This window comes from Puma concolor, chromosome C2 (assembly GCF_028749965.1).
Source record: "Puma concolor isolate L17-30 chromosome C2, mPumCon1.1.hap2, whole genome shotgun sequence".
NCBI classification, from domain to species: Eukaryota; Metazoa; Chordata; class Mammalia; order Carnivora; family Felidae; genus Puma; species Puma concolor.
The window spans coordinates 93,371,528-93,397,749 of record NC_141675.1 but is presented as its reverse complement, the minus strand read 5'-3'; the positions used below and the strand labels follow the sequence as shown (position 1 = coordinate 93,397,749).

Sequence of the window (26,222 nt, the reverse complement as noted above, 5' to 3'; positions counted from 1 at the left end):
GTTGTGACAATCAAAAATGTCTCTAGACTTTGTCAGATGTCTTGGAGGAGACAAAACCCTACTGAGAATCACTGGTCTGGAGCCATTGCTGTTGTCCAAGCTACTGTGGAGACTTCTGTGAGAGAAGTTTCTCCAAAAGAAAAAAAAAAAAAAGGGGGAAGGTTGGCTTCTATTTCACCCTCTCAGACAGGAAAATATATAATAATGCCAAGGGGATCAGTCAGAAAACCTTCCTGCGATTTGAGGAGAACTAATCAGGGTGCTTTTTTTTTTTTTTTTTTTTAAAGAATTTTTATTTCTCAGTAAAGAGATGGTATATTTCTTCAGGAGTGTGGTAGAGGAAGGTGTTTTTGAGAATAGGGAGTTAAGGAAAGGATACAGATCTTTCTAGCTGATCTGAAGCACAACAGAAGGAAACTAAATCTTTTTTTAATTAGCATGAACAGCCTGGCCTGGGGGAAATATTGTCTCTTGCTGAGGAGTTGCTGCCAGCAAGATAAAGTGGAGGAGATAAAGCACAAGGGCTCGGACTGGATGGATGTAAATGCTGAACGTTTCTTCAGCTCTAGGGAGGCTTGGCCACCAAACTGGTGATGGAGTGAACAGAAATAGATGAGAGTCTGGGTTCATGGTTAAAAGCAGAGTTAGAAGAGCTCGTTCTGGAAAGACTGGAGTTTGGGAATAAACTATTTGAGTGGTTGTCTTAGTTTGGGTCATCTGAGAGAAGAGCTCAGGAAGCACCACAGGACAGTGGGGAAAGGAGGGGAGGGAAGCTAATAAGAAGTACATTATTGGGCTTTGCCACCATGGGCAGTGGAGCTTAATTCTTCTGGAAGTTGGCAAGGGCCAGGGCTGAGCACAAGCCTCAGAGGTGTGGGCCAAGAGAGCTGGCGTGTTTATCCATGAATTCCCATTTGTCACTGGTTGATGGCTGTGCTTAGGGCCACACAATTCCAGCAGTTTTTTTGGGTTTTGGTTTGGTCCTCGGGCAGAGTTGCCAGTGTGGTGCAGGCAACTAGAAGCGGCTGGTCAGCACTGGATGGTTCTTGCAGGTGGGATATAGGTGGGCCACTAGCAACTTCTGCCATAGTGGTCAGTTTCAAAAATTTATTTAAAGCTATTAACTGCTTTGCTAATTAACAATGTTTAATTTTTAATAAAAATGTCTAATATAAAGACAAGGAACATCAGGAAGGCACACTGACCTCTGTCACCCTCAAAGATACCCACCTTACTGTTTGAGACCATGAGATATCACTGCCAGAAGCCTACCCATCATCTTGGCCCTGTCCTCAACTCCTCCTTCCCTCACCCCTTGCATACAGATCCCTAGCACCGTCTTTCAGGTCTACTCCAAAGCACTCAGGAATTTATCCACTTCGGTCTCTGCTGCCACCTCATTAGTCCAGGACAGTGCTGTCTTTTGCCTGGACTATTGCAATGGTCTGCTCCTGGGCTCCCCACACTAGCTTTTCTTTTAGTTCCTTGGACCCACCAGGCTTTTATTTCGGAATGCTCCTCCCCTCTACCACACCCCAGCCCAACCCTACCCTTCCAATGATTTGCTTCTTCCTATCTTTTAGGTTTGGCTGTCATTTCTTCACTGAAGATCTCTTTTAAAGAATGATCTCCCCTCCCCATCTGCTATTCCTATCTCAGTTCCTGTTAGTTTTGTTTTGGCATGTTTCACAATTTATAATTATTTTGTTTGTTTATTCCATCAGTCTCCCTCTTAGAATGTAACCTCTGTCAGGGCGAGAACCATATGTATCTCTTGGACCACCGTATCCCTCATAGAGTTGCCAGATTTATCAAATAAAAATACAGGTTTCTGGGGCACCTGGGTGGCTCAGTCAGTTAAGCATCCAACTCTTGATTTCAGCTCAAGTCATGATCTTATGATTTGTGGGATTGAGCCCTGCATTGGGCTCCGCACTGACAGCCTGGAGCCTCCTTGAGATTCTCTCTCTTTGTCTCTCTCTGCCCTTCCCAGGCTCATTCTCTCCCTTTCTCTCTCTCTCAATAAATAAATAAACTTAAAAAAAAGACAGGTTTCCATGTCCACTCTTGTACTAAAAATTATTCAGGGTTTATCTGAAATTCAAATTTACCTGGGCATCTTTTGTTTTATTTGGCAGCCCTGGTTCCTGGGCCCTGGTACATAGCTGACTCTCACAACCTGTTGTTAAACAAAAACTTAGTAGCAGCATATCAAAATTGATACTTGGGCAACACAGAGGAGAGAATGTGCTAAAACTATAGAACTAGAGTGGTGAAAAATACACTTGCCATTCTTTTCTGTTCTGATTTGCCTGTTTTCTCTCTCCAAGAGAACCTAATCAGCTCACCCCAGAGCCTTGGACAGCCCAGTCCTTGGGAGGGATGCCGGCCACAGGAAGGGAGCTGTTGGGCATAGTGTTTATATACCTCACTGCCTCATTTTTGCTGTGGTTCTGTGCTGGGACCTTGATCTTCTTTGGTTCTGGTGTCCCCAGACTGTGAGCTCGCTAAGGGGAGAGATGACTTCTTCCTTCTCAATCACTCACCCCCAGGGACTTACTCTGTAGATGACACGTAGCAAGGACTCATTGAATGGCTCTCAAGTGGTATGATCAATGAATGAATAGTAGGGGGGCTAACCACTCTGGTTTGACCGGGCCTGAGGGTTTCATGAGATACGGGGTTTTCAGTGGAAAAAACAGGACTGCTGGTCTCCTCACTGAATGATGCTCACTCTTGGTGGCTGGGCTTCTTGTCCACAACCAACTATACTGGCTGCTACATGACTATCATAATTAGCCTGCTGTTCTGGCTGCCCATCTGTTTTAGGAAGACACTGGATGTTTGGAGCTCTGCTGACCCCCTGTGCTTCCCTATGCCTGGGACCTTGGCCTTGGCTTCAGCCTCAGTTCATGGTCCCTATGTTGGCCTGTCCTTCCTTGTGGTCTGTGGTAAACACCCTGGATTTGCGCTCCTGGAATAAGGGTATCCAGGCAAACTCATGTGAAAAGACTCTTGATCTTGAGCCAATCTCATGGACTGCCCCCAGCCCTGGCCACTATAGGTATGTCTCATCACGACCTGATTATGACCAATTGCTACTTCTACAGAATACCAGTCAAGTATTTATTGAGGAATTAAGCTGACATAGAACTTTCCAAAAACATTTCTACAAATGTCTGAGTTATTTGCCTGTGAAAAAGTGAGTTCTCATTTTAACCGACCCCCCTCCCCCATACTGCCAGAAGGCATGATATTCTAAACAAAACCACACAAATCCATTCTCAATTATGATAGCACTGCTTCAGTCTCAGTTAGGTCCTGCTGGGTTCCTGGAATTGGGAGTGAAGTGGCTCTTGAGAGGTTCCCAGCACTTGTAGTAATTCTCATCCAAACAATTAGAGGTCTTGAGCCCCCACTTGGTGACGGCCATACTTAGAGAAGACTCAAACATAAATGCCTGTAGGAAATGGGGGAGGGGACAAAAAAGAAGTGAGGTGGATAATAAAATACATTTGATTAGATGTCAAGAGAAAAGATGTAGGTAGGCAGAATCTTTGAATAATGAATCATGTGTGCTAGCAGGGTGAGGACAACAGGCTCACACCTTGGGTTCTGGCTCCAGCCCTACCACTTCTAGGCGAGTGATACCTGGTGCAAGGCCCTTACCTTCTCCGAGCTCCAAGTTTCATTCTATACAATGGAATTGGGCATGTAAGCATCACATTGTCCTTGCAGCATTATGGAGCTAAATATGCTAGATCCAAGGGCAGAGGTGGAAGAGTTTTAGGAATATTCATCTTCTTAGGAGCCATCACTTACTGTGGCTAAGTCCCTGTGGGGAGGCCATAACCCCCATTTTTGCAGAGGAGGAAACTGGCTCAAAGCTGGAAGTGGCTTGTCTTAAGCGATAGTAACAAGAGGTGGCAGAGCTGAGATTTGAGTTTTGTTCTTAAGGACTCTGACCAGGAGATGGCCTGGGAAAAGGAGAAGGAGGTAAAGAGAGAGTGAGGAGGAAGAGGTGGAGGAAGAAGAAGAGGTGGAGGAGGAGGAGGAGGAGGAGAAAGGAGGAGGTAGGACTGGCTGTAGTACTTTTAAAAAACCTATCCCAGAAGACTGAATGGTTGATGTCCCTCTGTGTTCAGGAGGTTTTTGTCCCCAACAGAAAGAATATGCAAGTGCTCTGTGCAGCTTAGACATTGTAGCTTCACCAATTGCTGATTTTCCTACCATTGTGGCTTTTAAAGATAAAACAAAAACAAAATACAACCCTACAATTCTTATGTGTTCACATTATTGGAAATTTTAAAAATATAGATGGACGAAAGGAAGATAAAAGTTGGGTCACAACCCAGAGAACCCATGTTAATGTTTGGTATCTAATATACATTAGCTTCAGGGAGATGATTGTCCCTGCCTGACTTCTCACCACAGGCTTGATATGAGGACCGTATCAGATTGTGTGGAACCACCGTGCACATTATAAAGCCCTATTCAGATATAAGGGTTGTTATTACGGTCGTTCTTGTCTGGTGTTGCCTCTTTGCTGCCTGCTTCTTAAGAAGCTTGCTGTCTGAACAGAGTAACAAAACCCCATCCCAGCTGAGTTATGAAGATGGTATTATACAAAGTTCATTTATTCCAAACTGGAATAAGGATGAGGTGTATAGATAGGCCTGGGTCCCAATTATATAATGGAAAATGGTGATGGAGACCCAAAGTTAGGTCTAAGTAAAGTGCCGGACCCTCCCCTGCCAGGTAGTCTGGGCTGTCTGGCTACTCAAGGCCTCCCCTGCCCTTAATCCCTTACATAGGAGAGTTCTTTCTGGCTAGTGCTCCAGGCCCTATGCATTTCCCAGAGTCTTGTTCCTCATAAAAACAGCTCTGTCCTTGCCTCATTGATGTAGAACAGTGCTCCCTGATAACACTGACATCCAAAGCCAAGTTGGGCACCAAAGGTTACTGAGTGGCAAGTGTGGGGTAGCCCATGTACCTCAAAGAGCCCTTGGCTTATTTTTTTATTTTTTATTTTATTTTTATCTTTTGAGAGATCAGGGAGGGGAAGAGGGAGAGAGAAAGAATCTCAAGCAGGCTCCACACTCAGTGCATAGCCCAAGATGGGGCTCAATCTCACAACCCTGAGATCATGACCTGAGCTGAAATCAAGAGTCAGAGACGCCCAACTGACTGAGCCACCCAGGCACCCCTGGAAGCAATATCTTAATTGAGATTGTCAAACCACATCTCAAAGAGATGTAGAGTTCCATAGAAATTTTGCAAAGGCCCTTGGAAAGGGAAAGAGAGCCAAGGTCAAGCAGATGGGACTCTGCACCCTCCCCTTGCAGATCAGCTCTATCAGCTCTGGTCCTGGAACTGTTCAATGCAAACTGCATTGGACAGAGAGACAGATAATGCTGTCTGTTTGCAAGCTGGGCATGGAGTCAGGAAGGCCTGTGCTATTGATTTTAAAGTCAGGTAGCATTGAAGCCATTTGTTTAAAAATGTAAAGCAAATTTGCATATGACTTAACATAAAATTACTCCTTGTGGTCCATAAACTCCACCTCCAAGAATGCAAAAATAAAGTAAAACTAAGTACCGCAGTCAACTGCAATTGTGTTCAGCCTCAATGTTTATAGCTTGACACAGGAAGAACGCAAAACAGATTTTAAATCCCATCAATTTCATCCCATGCCAAAGGAGAGCAAAAGAAAATGAGAAAACAGCTGAGAACTGCTTCTCACAAGCCCTGACTATAGTGAGGCAAAGGCTTTCTGATCCTCCTTGGCTTGAGAATTCCACTGAAGGTGACATCCTGCATCCCTGGGTACTGTGGCCCTAGAGGATTACCTCAAAAAGCAGGAGATGATTCTGAGACACAGCATATATACTCTGGGCTGCATACAGATAAGAGAAGACCTATTACATAGTATTAATAATATTCCTTTATATTTGAACAGTGCTAGACAGTCCGCAAGGTTAAATACAGCCACCTGCTGGGATGAATACCACACCCATTCTACAGATGGGGGGAAATGAAGCACAGAGAAGTTAAGTAACTTATTCAGGGTTTGTAGGAACTAAGAGCTAGGATTTTTTTTTTAAGCTTATTTTTATTTATTTTGAGAGAGAGATAGAGAGCAATCAGGGGAGGGGCAGAGAGAGAGGGAGACTGAATCCCAAGCAGGCTCTGCACTATCAGTGCAGAGCCCAGTGTGGGACTTGAATTCATGAACTGTGAGATTGTGACCTGAGCCAAAATCAAGATTTGGACATTTAACCTACTAAGCCACTCGGGTGTCCCCAGAGAGCTAGGATTTGATCCCAGGTCTGACCAAGTCCGAATATCTTTCTACCCTACCACATCAGAAGTCTAGTATACATTTAGGGGTGTGTACATACACACACGGGCATATACACACAGAGAGACACACACTCTCCTCTCCTGACTCCTTCTCTCTGACGTTGGAGAAATACAAAAGCAGCTACTCCTCTCAACAAGGTTGGGGACCCCCAAGGCTGCCAGAGCCTGGCATTTAACTTGCTTACCATGGTGCCATCAGCAATCCTCTCGGGTGCCAGCTTGGCTTTGCTGGCCTTCTCAAAGCAGTCAGCATCAGGCCCGTGGGGGGTCATTGAGCTGTGCAGGCTGCCTCCCCCTGGCAGGAATCCACCTTGCTTTGCCTCATAGTGACCTTTGATAAGTCCCATGAATTCACTCATGCAGTTCCCTAGGAGGGTTGAAATAGTATTATTTTAATGTTTATTCATTTTTGAGAGAGAGAGACAGAGCATGGGCAAGGGAGACACAGAATCTGAAGCAGGCTCCAGGTTCTGAGCTGTCAGCACAGAGCCCGATGCAGGGCTTGAACCTATGGACCATGGGATCGTAACCTGAGCTGAAGTTGGATGCTTAACCAACTGAGCCACCCAGGCACCCCTGAAATAATATTATTTTAATTATCTAAGGCAAAACCTGTAAAATACTAAGACCTCCCAAGCATTTTTTCTGTGCACTGCCAAGAAGATAGGAGAATATGATACATTTTTAGGATTACTAAAGAATACAGAGGCGGGAGGAACCCACAAAACATTCATTAATGTGGAACCCTTGGTAGGCAAAACTCTACCTGATGGCCATGTGGATTGTCAGAGGTCTTAAGTTCCATTGCCTGAAACAAATGATGTTGAATCTAAAGAAAGTCATAGCCAGATGATTTTAATAATAATTAAAATGAAAGTAATAATAAAGAATAGATGTACTCTGTCATCTAGGCTTATAAGCCCCATATTAAAATGATCTTTTTTCCCACATCTTATCTAATCCTCCTCCAAATAGCCCCACAGTAGTACATGGTATCACCGTATTTCTGATTCCCAATCCAGAAAACTGAGATGGAGAGAGTGTGTGTGTGTGTGTGTGTGTGTGTGTGTGTGTGTGTGTGTTGATGGAAGGGTCATATAATGGAAAGAACGCTGGACTTGGAGTCTATTATCAAATGATAATCCATGTGAAAGGATCTTAGTATCTGTAAAAAACAGTCCATAAATGCTATATAGTCTAACAAATACTATCTTCTGTAGCTGAATCTACCATCTTATTTTCCACTTTCCAAAATGCCTCTGAGATTCATTCTTTTCTTTCTATTTCCATTGATATTCTCTTTATAGAATCCTAAAATTTTTAAATTGGAAAGGATCACTACTTCTACTCAGTAGAGAAGAATATTCTATGTCATTCCTGGCATTACTTCTTGGGTCTGCCTGCATGCCTCCTGTGAATGGAAGCTTTCTACTCAACAAAGCAGTCTACCATATTATTGAAAAGCTCTGGGTGTTAGATAGTTCTCTCATATTAAATGGAAATTTGCTTTAATATAAGTATGTTGGTTTTGTGCTTTCTGGAGTGAAAAAAATTGACAAAAAAAATCACCATGTGCCTACTATTTCAATCATGTTTCTATTGAAATAAACCTCTATTGGAACAGCAACATATTTAGAGCAAGAATTAAAGAAATACAACACCTGAGCAAGTGTCTTTCTATCCATTCACCCATCTACCCATCCATCTGTCCATTCTCCACCCCATCTGTCTACCGATCCATCCATCCCACAGATGTAATTGAACACTCTGCTAAGTTCTGTGATTGAGTAAGAAATAGCCCCTTTAAAGTTACTTTCATAGTCCCTTCTGTGACAGTGCCGAGAGTGAAAATCATGAGCAGAGCAGAGAGCTATGACATTGGCAACCCTTGCAAAGCTGGACATTGGCATGATAAGTTCCTTACATGTGAAGTATAATCAAGTGCCAGAATATTTCTGTCATTGACTAGGCAGTCATTTTTATCCTGCCTAGGAAACAAAATTCTGCTGCAGGCACACGTAGAAAAGGTAAGACCCGAATCATAGCTCTACTCATTATTCCATGAAGCAGAAATAGAGGAAAAGAAGCAACTGTAAGCATAAAGTGTCTATATTTTAAAAGCAGGTCTGCTCATGACTTAAGTGTGCTGTCACACTCCTCAATCTAGTATGTGTCCTCAGAGTCACCTTCATGGCTTAATTTTAAGAAGAGAGCAATACAGAATTCAACTTTGATCTGAATATGAATTTAGGTAGCAATGACTTTGGTGATGACATTTCTATATCATTTTCTATATTTCAAAGGGCAGGGGGAGGGTAGACCTTGCCTCTCTGATTAATGCTGAATCCAGTTGACTAAAGTACATTAAGATGACTGGAGGCAATATTTCTACAGAAATAATTCTTCACTTCTATAAAGTCACATCAAAGTAGCAAAGATTTTGATAATATTGCTAAAGCAATAGTTTTAATATATCTGGAAAAAATAATTTCTAACTTGGGGTTCTGTATTTTTTCCAACTAAATCAGGCAACCATACCTTTCTGTTATCTATCCTGGCCAAATGTACTTGAGAGACTTTTAAAAAATTATAAGAGGCATTTCACAAGGTCATTTGTTTCAGGCAGGCTGAACTACAAGCTCAAGTCTAGGAGTGGCTGGAGAGCTGTAGCACAACAGCAAACTTGTCTAAGTTAGACAGTTCTATTATCCTTCTCTCTGGGTAGGGAGGTAAGCCACAGGCCAGTGTTTCTCAACATGTGGCCTGTAGACCTTCCGCATCAGAAGGTCTTGCTGCCTTGCTAATTCAAAATGCAGATTCTGAGGTTCTACCTCAGAACCAACTAATTATACTCTCCAAGAGTGGGTGCTGGGGACACATTTTTTTAAGAGTCATTCTAAGTGATTTTTATCTCCCTAATATTCTCAAAGTGTGGTTCCTGGAACAGCAGCATGAGCATCACATGGGGACCTGTTACAAAGGCAAATTCTCAGGCCCCACCCTGGACCTTGTTAAAACAGAAATTCTGAAGGTGGGGCCCAAGAATCTGTTTTAACAAGCCTTCCAGGTGACACTGACATATATGAAAATTTGAAAACTACCATATCAGGTACATAGAGGTACATAGCAGCCTCAAAACAAGAAATCTGTGAAATAGTGAATTATCAAGGGCTAGCATGTGAGGTACAGGCTAAGCTAAAGCAGTTCTCCTGGACAGCAGGTCTTCTAGGGGATTGATTTCCAGAACAGTCAGGGCCTATGATGGGCTTGATACTCTTCAGAAAAGATGATAGTTTATTTTGACTCTATTGACAAAGTAGTATCTTTGTGGTGGTAACTGATTGTATCCTTTTCTCCACCATAATGATGTCACCTGAAAAATGTGGTGCTGGAATTAGACCATAAAATGGCTTTCTTCCATCCTTAGGGCCCTACTTCTCCACCTTTTATAAATGCCTAAATTACCCATTCAGTGCACTGTTATATCTTGTTGAGCTGGGGCACCTGGGAGCTGGTACATATAGGGAGGAACCTTATATAGACAGAAAGCCCTGACGTTGACTAAGGAAAGGGATTTATTTTTAAGAATGTTCCAGCTGTGGAGTGCCTGGATGGCTGTCGTTCAGGCACCTGATTCTTGACTTCGACTCAGGTCATGATCTCATGGTTTGTGGGTTAGAGCTCCATATAGGGCTCTGTTCTGAGGGCGCAGAGCCTGTTTGGGATTCACTCTCTCTGTGTTCGTTCCTCCCCCACTTGCTCTCTCTCTCTCAAAAATAAATAAACTTGAAAAAAAAAAAAAAGAATATTCTAGCTGAAATGTACCTCAGAGTCTTTTCAGAACTCTATGTACAGAAATGCAATCTCCAAGAAGTGGAATTGTACATTGACCTTTAGGTTGGATTTACAGCTAGCTATTGCACAACTAAAAATGCCAACTTCATTAAATATAGCCATGAAATACCTTATTCATTCTTGGTGATGCATTTACTAATTAAGTAAATGTTTATTAGATGCATATCGTATGTTGGGCACTGGGCTAGGCACATCAGTTACTGGTAACGAGTGTATGTGTGCTCTGGCACACACTTAATTCAATTAAACCCTGACTCGACCACTTAACTAGATGTGGGGCCTTGAGCAAGTTACTCAATCTTCCCAAATTACTTAATCCTTATGCCTCAATTTCACCTTCTGAAAAAAAGGGAATAATGATTTTACCTCCCTCTTACAACTGTTTTGAGGATTAAGTGGGTTAATTCTTATAAGGAACGTATAGCCATGGAAAATGGTTAATAATTGTTAGCTGCTAGTAATAATATTAATAAAATAAAAATAATAGATTTAGTAAGTTCTGTTCTAGGTAACTAATACTCCACAGAAACTGCTTCCAGAATGGAGTCCATTCCCTAGTGTGAACGGCAGTCTGTTTCATCCCACCAAAATAATTGGAGAAGGCACATTTCCTGGCTCTCGAACCAGACTTAGATCAAGAGCTTTCCAAAAACAACAAAGTTACCAACCACATCCCACCATTCTCTCTCCCCTAAAAAGAAGGGTCTGACATGTAAAGAAACGTCTTGCTTCACACTTTATCAGCCTTTCTGCCTCTTCTCAGGGCCAGGGAAACTGGGCTGTAGGCATTAATTACTTCCTTCTCAGAGTCAACACATCACTGCCATCTCCATCTGTGGTGTTTCAGCCAGTACAAGTCTGAGGAGCAGCACTGGGTCTCAGGAGGCAGGATCCTGAAAGCCAGCCAGAGCATGGTGTCTGGAAACTCTTTGGTGGTATTCCCAATGGGTAATAAGGTTCACCGCTTTGCTGTCTCTTTGGTTTCCAATGTGGCTTGGGAAAAGAGAGACTTACTGTGGTAATAAGGAGGCCTGAAGGTCTTATCGGCAACCCCCCATCGAGGTGGGAAGATGACAAAATCAGCGACAGCCACCCCAGGGCGGACAGACTTGGCGGTCAATACTGTGAAGATGGATGGGTCCTGTGAAAGCACAAGGAGACACTGAGCCCACGATGGAAAGGAGGTGGCTGGACGATGGCACATGTGTCCCCACACTGGAAGGGGTTTCCAAGTTGATGCTCTAAATTCTGATCAAACCACACAGGCCAGGCTAAGTGTTCTGGGCTTATCGATGAGGTGCAGTAATCACTCATCTGACTTTCCCCGCTTGCTGTGCATGAAGCAAAATGAATTAATACCAGCTAAGGAGACTTGGAACTGCTTTCTCATCCTGCTGAGCCCCCATTTCATGCAAATATTACCATGCGGGTCTGAGAACCAGTCGTGTCTGCCTCTCAACCTCAGGTCAGGGTGAAGAGCTGGGATGTGCTTCAGGGAGTTCTTGGCAGAATAGATGCTCAGAGTGAGGTTGAAACAGCAATAAAATAGTATCTAGCTTTTGGTATAAATGTAGAATGTGCTTCTCTTTGGGGGCCTCGCAGAGATTCCAGATGCCATCCTCATTGCTTTCTTACCCCTGTTTGATTCTCAGGTCTAAAATCCACCACTTACATCACTAGTTTGGACGGTGGTAGTGTCGAGGGAAACAATATTGTGATTTTAAAAGAACTTTAGAATCTTTCAGTGGAAAGATTGAGATTCAATTTAATTGAAATCAATGATCATGTTTGCTTTCACATGCCATTCTAGGGTCTGGGATTTAAAGATGGTTGAGATCTATCTATTCCTTGCCCCTTTAGCATTACTAGTGGTGGTAGTGGTGGGGGGGGGGGTGCTGAAGGAGTCATAAAACAGGTGCATGAACAACTAATCCTAGCAAGGTGCCAAGGATAATCTCACTTTATAAGTAGAAATCCAAGGGAGTATAGAGAGTGCCTGCCTACTGAGAGGATCAGGGGAGGCTTCGAAGAGGAGGTGATATTTGAGGAAGGTCCTGAGGAATGAAAGGAGAAAGAAAGAAAAAGGAGGGAGGCAGGAAAGAGAGGAAAAGGCATTTGAAGCATAGAAAACAAGAAATACATCAAAGTGCACAGAGATTTTGTCAAGAGGCAAGAAAGCATTGCCAGGGTGCACTGGCAAAGGGAAGAGGGGCTAAGAGTTAATACTGGAAAAAGGAGTCCAGGGCCAGATGGTGGAGAACATCAGATACCATGCTTCAGAGCTCAGATGATCCTAAACCACAGGGAGGCTGAAAAGGTTTTCTAATGCAGTGGTAGAATGACCAGACCTGAATTTTGGCTTATCGATAAGGTGCAGTAATCACTCATCTGACTTTCCCCTCTTACTGTGCATGAAGCAAAATGAATTAACACCAGCTAATTTTGGAAAAAATCAATGTTCATGTTTGCTTTCACATGCCATTCTAGGGTCTGGGATTCAAAGATGGTTGAGATCTGTCTATTCCTTACCCTTTAGCATTGCTAGTGGTGGTAGTGGTGGTGGGGGGTGCTGAAGGAGTCATAAAATAGGATTTTGGAAAAATTTTGGAAAAATAACTGTGGCAGCAGCACAGAGATTGAAACTATGCAAAGGCAAGCCAAAAACCCAACCCTATTGCCGTGAGACTTTAAACTTCATCTGTCATGAGAAATGATCTGAAACTGTTAAAGAAAAGGTAGTGAGGCTCAAATAAAGCTCTATCAGTGTCTCAGGGTCCTTTTTCATGCTGTTTTGGTCTTGATGCCTCATTTTCTTTTCCCTTTTGGTTTTGTTACGAGTTGTTGCTCTTCAGAAAGGTAGTTTTGTCCCCCTAGAGATAAACTGAACTGGCTCAGAGTAATCTTCCTGTCTCTGGTTCTTTGGCTTCTGCTCTAATTATCCCGTCAGCTTGTGGGTTAAGTTAATCTATTATGAACCAGGCTGCAAAATGAACTTTCCCCCAGGATCTCAGAGCTAGCACTTTATCATGAATGTGGGGCCTTGGGAGCTTGCCCTGTAGACCAGGGACCTATTTGTGGGCCTCTAATTGAGTGAAAAATATGACCAAGTTCACTTTCTTTGGTTTAAATTCAAGCACTGAACATTCTGAGGAACTTTAGAAGAGGGCTGTCTGCTCCATCACTGCTGAAAACAGCCAGGAGTAGAAGCACTGGAATAGGCAGCTAGACCAAGCAGACTCAGCATTTGTAAGCAGGACAGAGAACTTTCCAAATCCAGAGATTTTCCTTTCTTATCACTTTATCACTAATATTAGCCTTTTCCAAGAAGAAACTAAGTTTTTAGCCATCTATTGGGGTTGCTGTGATCCTCTGTGTGAGAACCGGGCTGTGTTCAAGGGTGAGTGTTACATGGAAGGCTTGGCTCTCCCACTAGCTTGTTATTTACTCCTTCACCAAAGCCTTGCTGTAGATGATTCAAATTCCTGTCAGCATAATGATGAATGACTATATCGTGGCCTTCCAAGGGTGACACTGGAAACGTTAAATCTGTGAACGTCAGGGGACTACTATGGACCCCTCCCATCCAAGGGCTACCCTATCTCCAGGCCCCTCCATGGTTCAGACTTACTGCGTGGTCAAAGGCCACTGAATTAATGACCATGAAGTTCTCCAGGTTGTACTTGTAGGGGGTGTAGTTCCCGTGCCAGGCCACAACGTTAAATGGGGAGACATCCTGATCACACAAACACAAAAAAAGCAGGAAAGGGTGATCTTAGTACTTAATGCTTTTGTAGCTGTGATTCCACAGTTTGTATTTGGCATCACTGTCTCTCCTGATTTGATTTTGTTCACATAATCTAATAATACCATCCTTTGGGAGAAGTATAACCCTGAATCATGTTGTGGTTGCTTCAAGTGCCTACAGACTGTCCCTTGCTAAGCCACTAACCCTATTTTTCCAGTTCATAAGCTGCAGCTGCCTCAGATCACATGTGCAGCAGAAGCACAATGCATTCTCCAAGTAGTGCCTTTTCAACAATTTTTAACACAGTTGTGAGAATCTGCGAATGTCAGCAATTCTCAGACAATCTGGGCCACCGTCTGGGTTTCCCGGTGCACTTGCTGTGACTGCTCTCCAGGTAATTGCTGTCTAGAGGAGCTTCTGGTACATGCAGTGCCTGGGTTGGTAAGTGCAGGAGGGTGAGAAGGGATCTAAGAGTTCCCTTAGGACTCAAGGACTTGAGTTTCCAGAACAATCCTAAGGTGATGCTTCCTGGGCCTGCCCTGGGGTAGGAGAGGATCAGTGCTCTGTTACAGGAAGGTAGTCCCCATTGTAGTTATGCATCTGTTCTGGAAACGGAACCCAATTCAGAATGTTCTAAAGACTTTACTGAAGGGACTACTCAGACAGATATGATTAGAGTTAAGTGAACTGACTAGAGATGGTGAGGTTTCTGAGTCTAGCAACAGTGGGAAGATATTGCCATTCCTAGGCCTGAGGGATATGGGAAGAAAATGCTGTTATAGGATTCAAGCAAGAGCTAGAACCATGAAGAAGGGGCTGTTCAGTGGTGTGGTGGTATATATTTAACAACTGCCTCTCTGGAAAAAATTAAAAAGCTCTGTTTTATAGAATTTGCTAATTTCTGGGGTATAAATACTCTCACCATGATCATTTTTTCATCTACTAACGTGATGTTGCTGAACAAACACAAAGCTGGGAAGAATGTGTATATTAGCTCTTTCATGCCAGTATGAACTGGTTTCAGCACACCACCGAGGCTACCCAACAGGAGCTGAGATCATGGAAGGATGAAGTCCCAACTAGGGAAGAAGCAGGGGAAGAAAAACCCCAACTTGTCTTTCCTCCTGCCCTCCAATTTCCTGTGAGTACCTCTCACAGGTTGAACCTAACCAAAAGCCTAGGGAGCCCATATAGGTCAAGCTCTCAGGTGACAGATCGTGGCAGAGAAGGGATAATGGATCAATGTAGGAGGTCACACAAGGAATAACCAGCACAGAGTTCACTTGGGAAGTGGAAATCCATGGAGCTGCTGGCTGCCTCTAGAATGATGGCTCTCTCTCAACTGTATGTCAAAAATAATATGGGGACCATGCTTAAAATGACTGAAGGTTTCCACACTCTGTTCCCAGAAGTTATCATTTTTGCTAGGCTGGAGTAACATCAAAGAACCTGCATTTTAAACAAGCCTCCCTCAGAATTTCTGATGCAAATGATCTCTGAACCACATTCTGAGAAATCCTGACCCAGACAATATGAAGGTGACAATGTGTCAATAAGGCAGGCAATTAACTCTCAGGGGTTAATTTTAAGTGCCAAACTAGTTGGCCTCTGCTGGTTAGCATACCCTCTAGATGCTGTCCAAGAAAAATAATATGCCTTGAAAAATATAAGCAATATGTCAAATGGGCAAAAATAATGCTAATAGATAATGGTAAACAGAAGAAATCTTTGGATTGCTTTGTTTATATGATTACTTTCTGCTAATATATATTCCATATATTAAGTAATAATATAATATATCTGATATATTATAGGTTGCATATTGTTATTATTTGTTAATATATCCCTAATAAGGGATAAGCCTTTGCTTGTCTTTGAGTTTACAAGGCTGTTGGTATAAACTAAGTCAAGCTAATGAACTGAGTTCTACTTGTTTTGTATCAGTCATGGCTTGTATTTGAAATATGGTGGCCATTGATAATATAAATATTGGGTGACCTGCTTCTTTACTCATTTCCCTTTTCAGAACAAACTATCCTGCCTGTATATTATATTTTATACACCATTTATAGAGATCTACTATATTGCCAGGATTTTTATTGCTTGGTGAGTAGAAAGAGCATGACCTTTGGAGTCAAAGAGATATAGGTACTAATGCTTGTTCTGCCATTTACTATGGCATTTGGCAAATTATTTGTAATTCCCTTTTCATGACTATAAATGAGACAAATAGTACCTTATTTGTAATTATTTAGTGGTATGGTAAAGATTAAAGAATATAATATATGTCAAGTACTTATAAAGATTAAAGAATATATGTCGAGTACTTAACACTGGCCTTAGCAATCAGTAGGTGCTTAATATTCCCTTCCTGTCTTCCAATCATCCTCTTACTTTACCTGTTTGGCAGCAAATAGCTTGCCCTGGTATTTATTCATCACAGTGTAGCCACCTGGCACTTGGCGATCTTCATACCAGGCAACGGGTATCAAAAAATCACGAGGATTGGCCAGGCCATTAGCTCCTAGAACACAGCAACCCAAAAGTCTTTTAGACACTTGTGAAATCATATAGGAAAGATGCCTACAGTTGCACAAAGAGAAAGGGCTCTCTTCCATGTCAAAAGCCATTCCATAATTTGTTTTCATTGTCCAAATGCTCATTGGAATCCTTTTTACCTTTTACCTCCTAAAAGGAAGGTAAAGGATTAGGAAAAAGATTAGGAAACATGATTAGTAAAAAGAATCATGAAAATCATCATCATCATCATCATCATCATCATCATCATCATCACCAGCATCACCTCCTAAAGTTGTAGAGTAAGTATGGCTTATCAACCATGTTACAGGCATTACCGCATCACTGCAGGTGAGGGGAGAGGATGAGGCTAGAAAAGAGGCAAAGGGAAGGTCTGGTAGAATACTAGAACTTCTCTGTTAAGAAAACCATGATGATTCTAGAACTCATCTACAGTCCTTGATCTCAAAAAGGAAGGGTTACATACTGTTGCCCCAGGCATGCCTCTGCTCCTCAGACAGAACTCAGAATCAATCTGCAGAATTGCTCTCCAGCCTGACAAATCTGTCTGCCACTCAGGACAAAAGTATTCAGGACTTGCCTGCTTACCTTTGCTTAGGAGCGAGTGTTCCCTCCAGAGAAGGAAAATAAATCAAAAGACCAAAAATAAAAAGTATAAGTGCAAAAACATAATTTAACTCTGAGAGGAGAGACCTGGGGAGTGTTTTATCATTTCCAGCTCCTGGGGTTAAAAAATATAAGCCCCCAGCTGGTTAGTAAATTATATATATTTTCCAGAGGGTACGTGTTCCATGGAACCTGGAGGCTATGCTGGCTGTAGAGCAGCAGGAAGCCAGACTGAAGTGGGAAGAGCGGGTGGTGAGCAGGATGACAGACGGCCCACCGTGGCTCCAGCTGCCTCTCTGCTGCCTCCCACCTTCCTCTGACTATTTGGATCTCCCCAGGGGAGTGACCAGAAGGCACATGCTGGCCTGGCCTGTTTTGCTCTAAAAAAGCTGTTGACAAGGAAAGGAAGAACTGGGAGGTGTGGCCACCACCTTCAGCAAACATGCCAAAGATGAAACCAAGGGCCCATTTTCCAAGCCACTCCTTTCACTCCAAGAGATGTTTTGAGAACAACTCCTACCACCTTCACTTCTCTCCTGCATCTTCTGCCTCCAGTTTGCCAGAAGAATCGGGGGTGGGGACCTTGATTCACTTTTGAAAGTTTTAATCTGCCTCATAGAGGCTGTGGTTTCTAGCTCCTTCATAGCTCTGAGTTAACTGTGTAGATTTTGTGGAATGTGATGAGTAGGAATGTGAAGTTTGTAGACTATCCGCACTTCAGCCTGTGTCCCCTTTCCATAGGAGTATAGCCCTTGTTATAGCTTTTCTCTACTTTATTGTCTACACACACCCTCTTGACTTAAGAAGATGATCTCCCTCCTATTCACAAAGCTCATTCCCACATGTATGTTTTTGCTTAAGCTGTTCCCTTTCCTTTTATTTTTCCTCAACTCTTCGTCAAGGATTAATCAAATCTCATGTCTTCTGTAAAGCTGTTCCTGGTGACTTGGCCCCCCAGTAACCCAAACTTCTACATCCTTCAGGATATACACTGTATAGCCAGAAATCTATTTTACATTGTCTGCTCTTCAACGGTCTATATACTACTCTAGAGAGAGAGATTTAGAACATGTTGGCTTTGGTTGTTCACTTTTATGTATGTATTTTATGGGAAAAGGCTTGTGTTACCCTTGATGAGATTCCTGTCAGTACCCTCAGCACAACACAAGAGCCAAGACTAGCTGATGGATTGATATACCGATGAACTAATTAATGATTTTATTTCATCAGTTGGGTTGGCCATGACACTGAATCCCTGAACTTAGAGGTCTGAAAAAAATATTTGGGGTTGCTTAGGGAGTTCTAATAGGTTTCTGAACTTCTCAACTACACTTGGTCTAGAGAAGTTGTCTGGAGAGGAAAGTTGAAATTTGAGTGAGATAATGAGGGGAGAAGGGTGTGTCACTCTCATGAGATTATCTGTCCTATCTCTCAAGGGAGCCTAAAAGCTTGTAGTGAAGATTTACCAATTGGTCCTAGGTCAGGCAACTCAAAGTGGACGCCGTAGACCTCCAGGATGTAGCCCCTGGTCTCCTCGAAGACATCTATGCTGAACCGCATTCCTCTCTGGAATGGGAAGCAGACACTGGTGAGCACTCCCAAATCATACCTGTAGCTATAAAGAAGACGCCCCAGAGCCACAGCCAGCCCCACATGCAAAAAGTACAGCTATAGTCTGTTGAGGTATGTTTGAGAGGTGACCAGCTCAAAGATGAGTTAAAACGAAAAATTTAGGGCGTCTGGGTGGCTCAGTCAGTTAAGCATCTACCTTCGGCTCAGACCATGACCTCATGGTTCCTGAGTATGAGCCCGGCATCGGACTCTGCTGTCCACGTGAAGCTCACTTTAGATGCTTTAGACCCTTTCTCTCTGCCCCTCCCCCCACTTGCGCATGCTCTTTCTCTCTCAAAAATAAATAAAAACTTTTAAAAAATTAAAAATAAATAAATAATTACTTAAAACAAAACAGACAAACAAAAAAGGAAAAGTATAACTCCTAATCACATCTATGACCCAAACCAATTCTAATCTAATCTCTCATTGGACTCAGAGATCCCAGTGCTCTTATATAGCCACATTTTTAAGAAATTAATCTTCACTGCACCCCCTCCCCCAATCCATGTGAACAGAACCCTGTCTAAAGTATATATAAGTATTTCGGAAAGCAAATTGACAATGCTCTTTGCTTTGTGATGGTGTCTTATTTTAAAACAAACCAGGCACCCAAGCCTGCTAACCCTTCGGCACAAGAGCCTTCTGCATGACTAAAACTCCCTCTCCTTGCTTAGACACAATCCACCAAGAAATTTTAGAGTTGGAAATAACAGCAGCTGCAACATCTGATTGCTCCCAAATTAGGGAGAGGCAAGGGAGAGGGGACACATCACCAACCTGAATGACGCAGATCTCATTGGGCTGCACAAGCATCTTGCCAAACTCAGTGTAAATGAGAAGTTTCCCTTTCTGGGGAACTAACAAAAAAGACAGGGCAGCAGTGAGCAATTCTTCCCATGTGAGGACCACTTCATGAAGAGCAAAAGGCTTAAGGGCTGCATTTGATTTTTCATTCCAAAAGAAAAGAGCTTTATTGAGTCTCATGGAGGGAAATGGATATTCTGACAACTTAGGTTAGGAATTTTACTACCTAGAAGAAAGTGAAAGAAAAAAGTTGACTCTGTTTACTCTTGGTTGCCAGGAAAAGAGTTTGTATACGCACAGTTTTGTGTATTGACCAAAAAGGGCAGCAGAAATAGGATGGAAAACCACTCATTTCTGGTAGTTCCAGCAAGAGTCTGGCATTTGCATATCTAATGTCTACACCAAAATGTTGACTTCAAAATATCAACACTGAAACCATCAAATAGAATTGGCAGACCAAAGAAATCTCTAACAGACATTCTGTTTTAGATGGCATCATGAAAATTTCTATTTAAACTGCAGATATCGATAACAGATGGTATATTATTGAGTGGGTTTGAAGGCAAATAGAGTTATCTTAGTAAATTAATCACAGGTTGGTATTACTCTTTATTTCCTTTCAGTTGCCAGATCTCCCATGTTATAAAGGCCCAGCAGAGATAGGCAAAGGCAGAGAGACTATGGAATAGAGCAGGGGCTTTGAGGTACACCAGGAATCTGTTCCAGACCACCAATGACCTCTAGACCTCAGTCTGCAGATTGGACTACATAAGACGGACTGAAGGATAAAGGAAAATAATATGTATAAAATAGAAAAGTAGCTTGTGATTGGGGACCAGTTCACAGTGAAATCTTCAGAACTTACCAATCAAGAAGTCCCCATCTGAATTGTAAAAACATCTGAAACATAAAGAATAATTCCTGTGATTTTTCAGTTTTAACAATGTTCAGACAAATTAACTCACACCACAAAATTGTTTACTACCCACCATGTGCCAGGCTCAGTACTGGGTATAAACTGGTGAGTAAAATGACCCAATCTCTGCACTCATGCAGCTTACAGTCAGGAAGCTTACAGTAGGAAGTCAGATAGCAATCAAATAATTATAGAATATCATCATAAACTGTCATGGCACTATGAAAGTCAAGTTCAGGAGAATGGAAGAAAAATGAACCTGTTCCAATGGGAGGGGTCAGCAAAAGCGTCCCTGAAGAAGAGATATTTGACCTGAGATTTGGAGGAATTATCTAGGCAAGAGTTTGGGGAGTGGGGAGAACATTCCAGACAGAAACAACAGCACATGCAAATAAATGCTGTGAGGCAGGAGAACACATGGCAGGTTGAAAGAACTGTATGAAGACTACTGTGGCTCAAGTGAAAAGAGAGAAGGTGGAATGATGTGAGGCTGGACCCAAAGGTACATCTTCAGTGCTTTGTCATGGCTCAGAGAATTTAAATGACTTGCCCAAGATTACTCAGCTAGGAAGAGTGGAATTGGGTTTGGATGTAACATTCTGGTTCCAGAGGTAGAGTGCAAAACTGCCATGAGATTCTGCTTCCCCAAGAAAAGGCAGAATGCCATTTATATATTTTTCTGGTTCAAAAATTTAAGCTCCTCTATTGAGGAATGTTAAGTTTGCACAATTATTACCTGAAGCCAAAGTCTGTCAGCCTGACCTACCACCAACTTGTGGCCCTTAATGGCTTCTCATGCAGTATGACTTTGGCCTCAAAAACAGTCCTGGGGAACTTTAAGAAATTAGAGATATTCTGACCCAAACCTGGTTAAAGTCAAAATGCCTCTTGGACTACTCCACCTTCCCAATGCCCATCGTCTGTTTTCTATTTACATTGTTATGTGACATTTTTGTTTATGTTACAGGAGTCAGTCAAGTTTGAAGCCCTCACTTATTTTTATTAATTAATGTATATCAATGTTGCTCTGGGGAAAAAACAATAACATAAAACAACAACCTGGCTTTCACCCTCTCACCAATAGCTCTTAGGGAATGGGGATGTTCTGCCCCAGTACTGAGCCACTTACCTGTTCCCCATGGAGGTGTTACACAGGAAAATATGGATGGCAAGCCCATTGTTAGACTTTATGTCTCCAGCTCCACACAAGGTGTGCAGGCCCTGGGAGAGACCACAGGAGAAGGAGGGGTGAATGTGAGTATTGTCCAAGACGCCAGCCCTCCTCCTGGTCCCTGAGAGACATGTGGCAAGGTTTTACCAGGGTCTGCCCTGTGGGACAAGTGAGACATTTGGGGTCCAGCCTGCCTCTGGGGAGCCTGAGATTTACTGTTTATGTTTAGTAGGTGGTGGCTCACCCTATTTGCCAGCCATGGCCCTAGATTTGGACTGTCTCAGTGGCTAAGATCACTTTACTTGGCATTTTATCAGTTTTGTGCTTAAGATCAACCTAGAGGAGAGTTTCTTTTGGAGGTAAAACTAGGCACCTAGGAGGCCTAGGGAGGAAGGTTGCCACATCAGTGTTCCCCAAATACACCTTACCATGTAGGCAGCCCCGTGCTTATACATAGGGTCAGCCCTATTTTTTCTAGAACAGGAAAGTGGAAGCATTCTGACCAACTGTAATCCTCTCTGCTGATAATCCACAGTCCAAGAAACTTTAACACCTGGGTCTTCTCAAAACTCTCAGCCCCAACCTGCAGATGAGAAGCCTGAAAGGAGGGAGCTCTGCTCCTTCAGATATCCACAATTCACCCACAGTGGGGGATTTATTTTTGTATTTTAACTCAGTTTGCCAGTTTGGGGTCTATTTAGATGAGTCTACACAGAGCTTGGAGCATTGAATATAGACAAGGAATTTGCATGATCCAGAAAATTTGGCTTATGGCTGGGCACCTGGACTCTCCCTAAGTAAGCCATTGGCTGAGGTTGGTCTGCAAAGGCCTCCACTGGCTTCTTTGAGCCCCTCCTCATTGTAGCTCCCTTCCTTCTCCCCTACAATGTTTGCTCTGAGCACAAGTGTTCCAATACTCCCAGCCCTTATAACTACCAAGCAGAACTTGTGACCAGCATTGCATTAACTAAAGTTGTCGACCTGAGTTGATGCTATTCTAGCCCAAGGGTCCATTTCAGAAAGTTCATGAACTCGGATGGGGACAAAATTATATATTTATTTTGACTAATCTCTGAAATGTATCATTTGCTTCAATTAATATGAATGTAAGCAAAAACCCACAGAAATATTAGAAGTGCCTGTAACCTTTCCACTGATAGAAATCTTGGGTTCTTTATATCACATTATAGTTATTATGGCTATTCCAGAGTATCATTTATGTTCATACTTCTAACAACCATAGTTATTAGATATTTTCATAGATCTTGTGATGTAGTGCATTAATAAGGAAGCATATATGTTACTATAAACCAAACCAAATTTGTTATTTTAATATGTTAATCATTGTATTTCAATATAATCAGCTTCTTTGTAATTTTATGGAATTTATTTTATGCATTTAAAAATACAAGATTTGCCAGACTATTAAAGGAGTCCATGGGGGGAAAAAGGCTAAGAACCCTTTTCTAGCCAAAAACAAAAAACCTCAGGTAGGTCAATGCTCAATTTCCACTGGCCATTCAGAGATGTTGTAAATAGCTTACCAGTGCCCTTTGGTGTCAGGGGCCATATGGTGCCTAAGTAAGACATCGCTCGGCCAGCCCTGAAAACAGAGGCAGGTGGTTCTGTCTCTGCTGCCTGCCTCTAAGTCTGCTTCCACTTGGCATTCAGCCTGAAGATGGCTGGATCACTCACTGGGGAAGAAAGAGCAGAGGGCAGGTGTGGATGCTGTTGACTTACACTCACAAAGTCCACTTTCTTCTGAGACGTTTTTGGAATCTCAAATGGTTTCCATCGAAGCTGGAAAAAAGATACACATAACAGGAAAATTATTTTAGAAGGGGAAACCATAGACTTTCTAAACAAATAGCACCAACTACACAGAGAAAGGACAGCTGTTTCTTCTGTGTGGCTCTGACTACTTGTAATTTTGTTCTTTTACAATTAATAATTACCCATTATTTCCTAAAGGGTATCAGTTGGGTTCTCTGTGTGTATGCAGTATGTGTGTGTATGTGTGTTTAACCTATATGTATATATATTGTTTTCATTCTTTAGCACTTTAAATTAAAAAAAAAATAAAAAAAGATCATTGCTTCTTATTTCAGAAGCTGTTTGTTTCCCTTAACATTTTTCTCAGGCACATCAGTGAGTTTTGACTGATGCTGCTTTTTCTGCTATTTATAATCGGCTTCCTTTCCTGGCATGCCAGCCTCTCTGTGTGGGCTCCTGACACTGCAGGGGAAGGTTCTGCTTTTACTTCCAGCCCTGGGAGGTTTGAATTACTTCTTTAAGAGAAAGAGAAAGCACCCAACTGAGGCTGGATTTAGTAAATGCAGCACCAAGGTTCAATTTCTTCACCAAACCCCACGTTTGTCTCCAGGCTGCCTGACAGTTCAGTTTAAATCACAACAATCTTTAATTTAATAATGAAATGATCTAAGGAAGTTGGGGAGAAAAATCAGCAGGTCGAGGACCTACTAGAAGTGTTGGCCCAGCACTTATTAATCAATTTGGCAGCAAGCCTGACCTAGGCAGGCTGGCAGCGGATAAACTGAGGAGCCTCAGGACATTGCATGGGGTGACCTGTGTCCCGATGGCTGGCTCCACTGGCTGTCGCACCTGGTCAATGCAGGTGAGGCAGGGCCTCTGCTCGGTCATGAGGCTCAGCTCATTTTGTATTTCAGAAAGGCAGCCAAGTGGGAAAGGAAGCAGCAAGTGGAAAAGTTGGCACTGGGATTATTCTGTCTCTCTGACATACACAGTTGGGCAGGAGTCTTTATTTTTTAAAAGCAAAGCAGAATTATCTCATTTGGGGACTACTTAAATGTTGATTTGAAAGACATTGTTGAAATCATGTCTCAGAAAGAAGGAAAAGGTTTAGGATGGATTCCTTTAAAGATGATGTTTTCTGGGGCAGGAGGGAGAACCTGAGAGCAAGGATCTAGGAAAGGGTTTCTCAACCTTGGCACTACTGACACTTTGTATTGGATAATTCCTTGTTGTGGGAGGCTGTCCTATGTAGTGTGGGATGTGTGGCCGCATCCCTGACTGCTACTCACTAGATGCCAGTAGCAGTCCCCCAAGTTGTAGCAACCAAAAATGTCTCCGTATGTTGTCACATGTCATCTGGGGGACAAATTTCCCCTGGTTGAAAACCACTGACCTGGGAGGATAGTCCCCTGACATTAGGAAGGGCCACAGCTAAGCACTGCTAGTTTTTTGAGAGGAGGTTCTGATCTACTACTAACCACTACATGCTGCTTCCCTCTATAGTAGCAGTGTGCCGAGTTTGTAAACCCAGGAAGATTGTCTGGAAGATTAGACTACTGAGCATCTTTGTCTCAAGAAGAGTTATCATTTTAGATTTCCCAATGGAAGGGATTTAACCATCAGATCAATGATTGCCTGGGTAACCTTTAGACCTATCCAGAGATTCTAAACCTGCTTACCCATAAGTCACCCAGAAGGTCTTTGAGACCCAAGACCAAATTAGATCAGAATCTGTTCAGTATTTTATAAAAGCTCTTCTAATGGGGCAGCTACAGTTTAAGAATTGGCACACCCAGCCAGAGATTCTGTGATTCTTATATTGCTGAACCAAGCATCATGTTCAGAAAAGTCCACTAAGTCAACCAATCAACCAATTAATCAGTCAACTAAATTGTGGTACTTTGGCCAGATGTGGCAGTAACATGCCAGATACCAAACAGCAAGAATGTTTAAATAATATAAGGATTTATACACCTAAGAAAAAAGAGCAAGAACAGAGAACTCCCTTCAGACGTAACTTGAATCGATCTTCTGCACGACATATCATAGTGAAAATGGCAAAATACAAGGATAAAGAGAAAATTCTGAAAGCAGCAAGGGGTAAACGTGCCCTAACATATACAGGGAGACCTATAAGACTCGTGACGGATCTCTCTTTTGAAACTTGGCAGGTCAGAAAGGATTGGCACGAGATCTTTAATGTGCTGAACAGAAAAATTATGCAGCCGAGAATTCTTTATCCAGAAAGTCTGTCATTTAGAATAGAAGGAGAGATAAAGGTCTTCCCAAACAAACAAAAACTGAAGGAATTTGTCACCACTAAACCAGCCCTACAAGAGATCCTAAGGGGGATCCTGTGAGACAAAGTACCAGAGACATCGCTACAAGCATAAAACATACAGACATCACAATGACTCTAAACCCGTATCTTTCTATAATAATACTGAATGTAAATGGATTAAATGCGCCAACCAAAAGACATAGGGTATGAGAATGGATACAAAAACAAGACCCATCTATTTGCTGTCTACAAGAGACTCATTTTAGATCCGAGGACACCTTTAGATTCAGAGTGAGGGGATGGAGAACTATTCATCATGCTACTGGAAGCCAAAAGAAAGCTGGAGTAGCCATCCTTATATAAGACAAACTAGACTTTAAATTAAAGGCTGTAACAAGAGATGAAGAAGGGCATTATATAATAATTACAAGGTCTATCCATCAGGAAGAGCTAACAATTATAAATGTCTATGCGCCGAATACCGGAGCGCCCAAATATATAAAACAATTACTCATAAACATAAGCAACCTTATTGATAAGAATGTGGTAATTGCAG

At 42.4% G+C, this 26,222-nt stretch overlaps 1 protein-coding gene and 1 long non-coding RNA gene across 2 annotated transcripts in view; one reads left to right on the top strand and one right to left on the bottom strand.

The window, feature by feature from the left end:
* Nucleotides 1-26,222, top strand: part of LOC147577426 (uncharacterized) — a 52,323-nt gene that overhangs the window by 10,413 nt on the left and 15,688 nt on the right. Inside the window, exon 2 of the long non-coding RNA XR_015240281.1 lies at nt 5,960-8,390. This is a non-coding gene — a long non-coding RNA (uncharacterized LOC147577426). The remainder of the gene's footprint in view (nt 1-5,959; nt 8,391-26,222) is intronic.
* The window catches only part of HGD (homogentisate 1,2-dioxygenase), a 48,195-nt gene continuing 25,085 nt past the window's right edge, over nt 3,113-26,222 (bottom strand). The window contains exons 5-14 of the mRNA XM_025913347.2: nt 23,353-23,412; nt 21,571-21,662; nt 20,391-20,425; nt 19,499-19,578; nt 18,574-18,673; nt 16,363-16,487; nt 13,847-13,951; nt 11,233-11,359; nt 6,549-6,730; nt 3,113-3,460 (exon numbers count right to left, since the gene is read on the bottom strand). Coding sequence (XP_025769132.2) covers nt 3,311-3,460; nt 6,549-6,730; nt 11,233-11,359; nt 13,847-13,951; nt 16,363-16,487; nt 18,574-18,673; nt 19,499-19,578; nt 20,391-20,425; nt 21,571-21,662; nt 23,353-23,412 — 1,056 coding nt within the window. The 3' untranslated portion in view covers nt 3,113-3,310. The remainder of the gene's footprint in view (nt 3,461-6,548; nt 6,731-11,232; nt 11,360-13,846; nt 13,952-16,362; nt 16,488-18,573; nt 18,674-19,498; nt 19,579-20,390; nt 20,426-21,570; nt 21,663-23,352; nt 23,413-26,222) is intronic.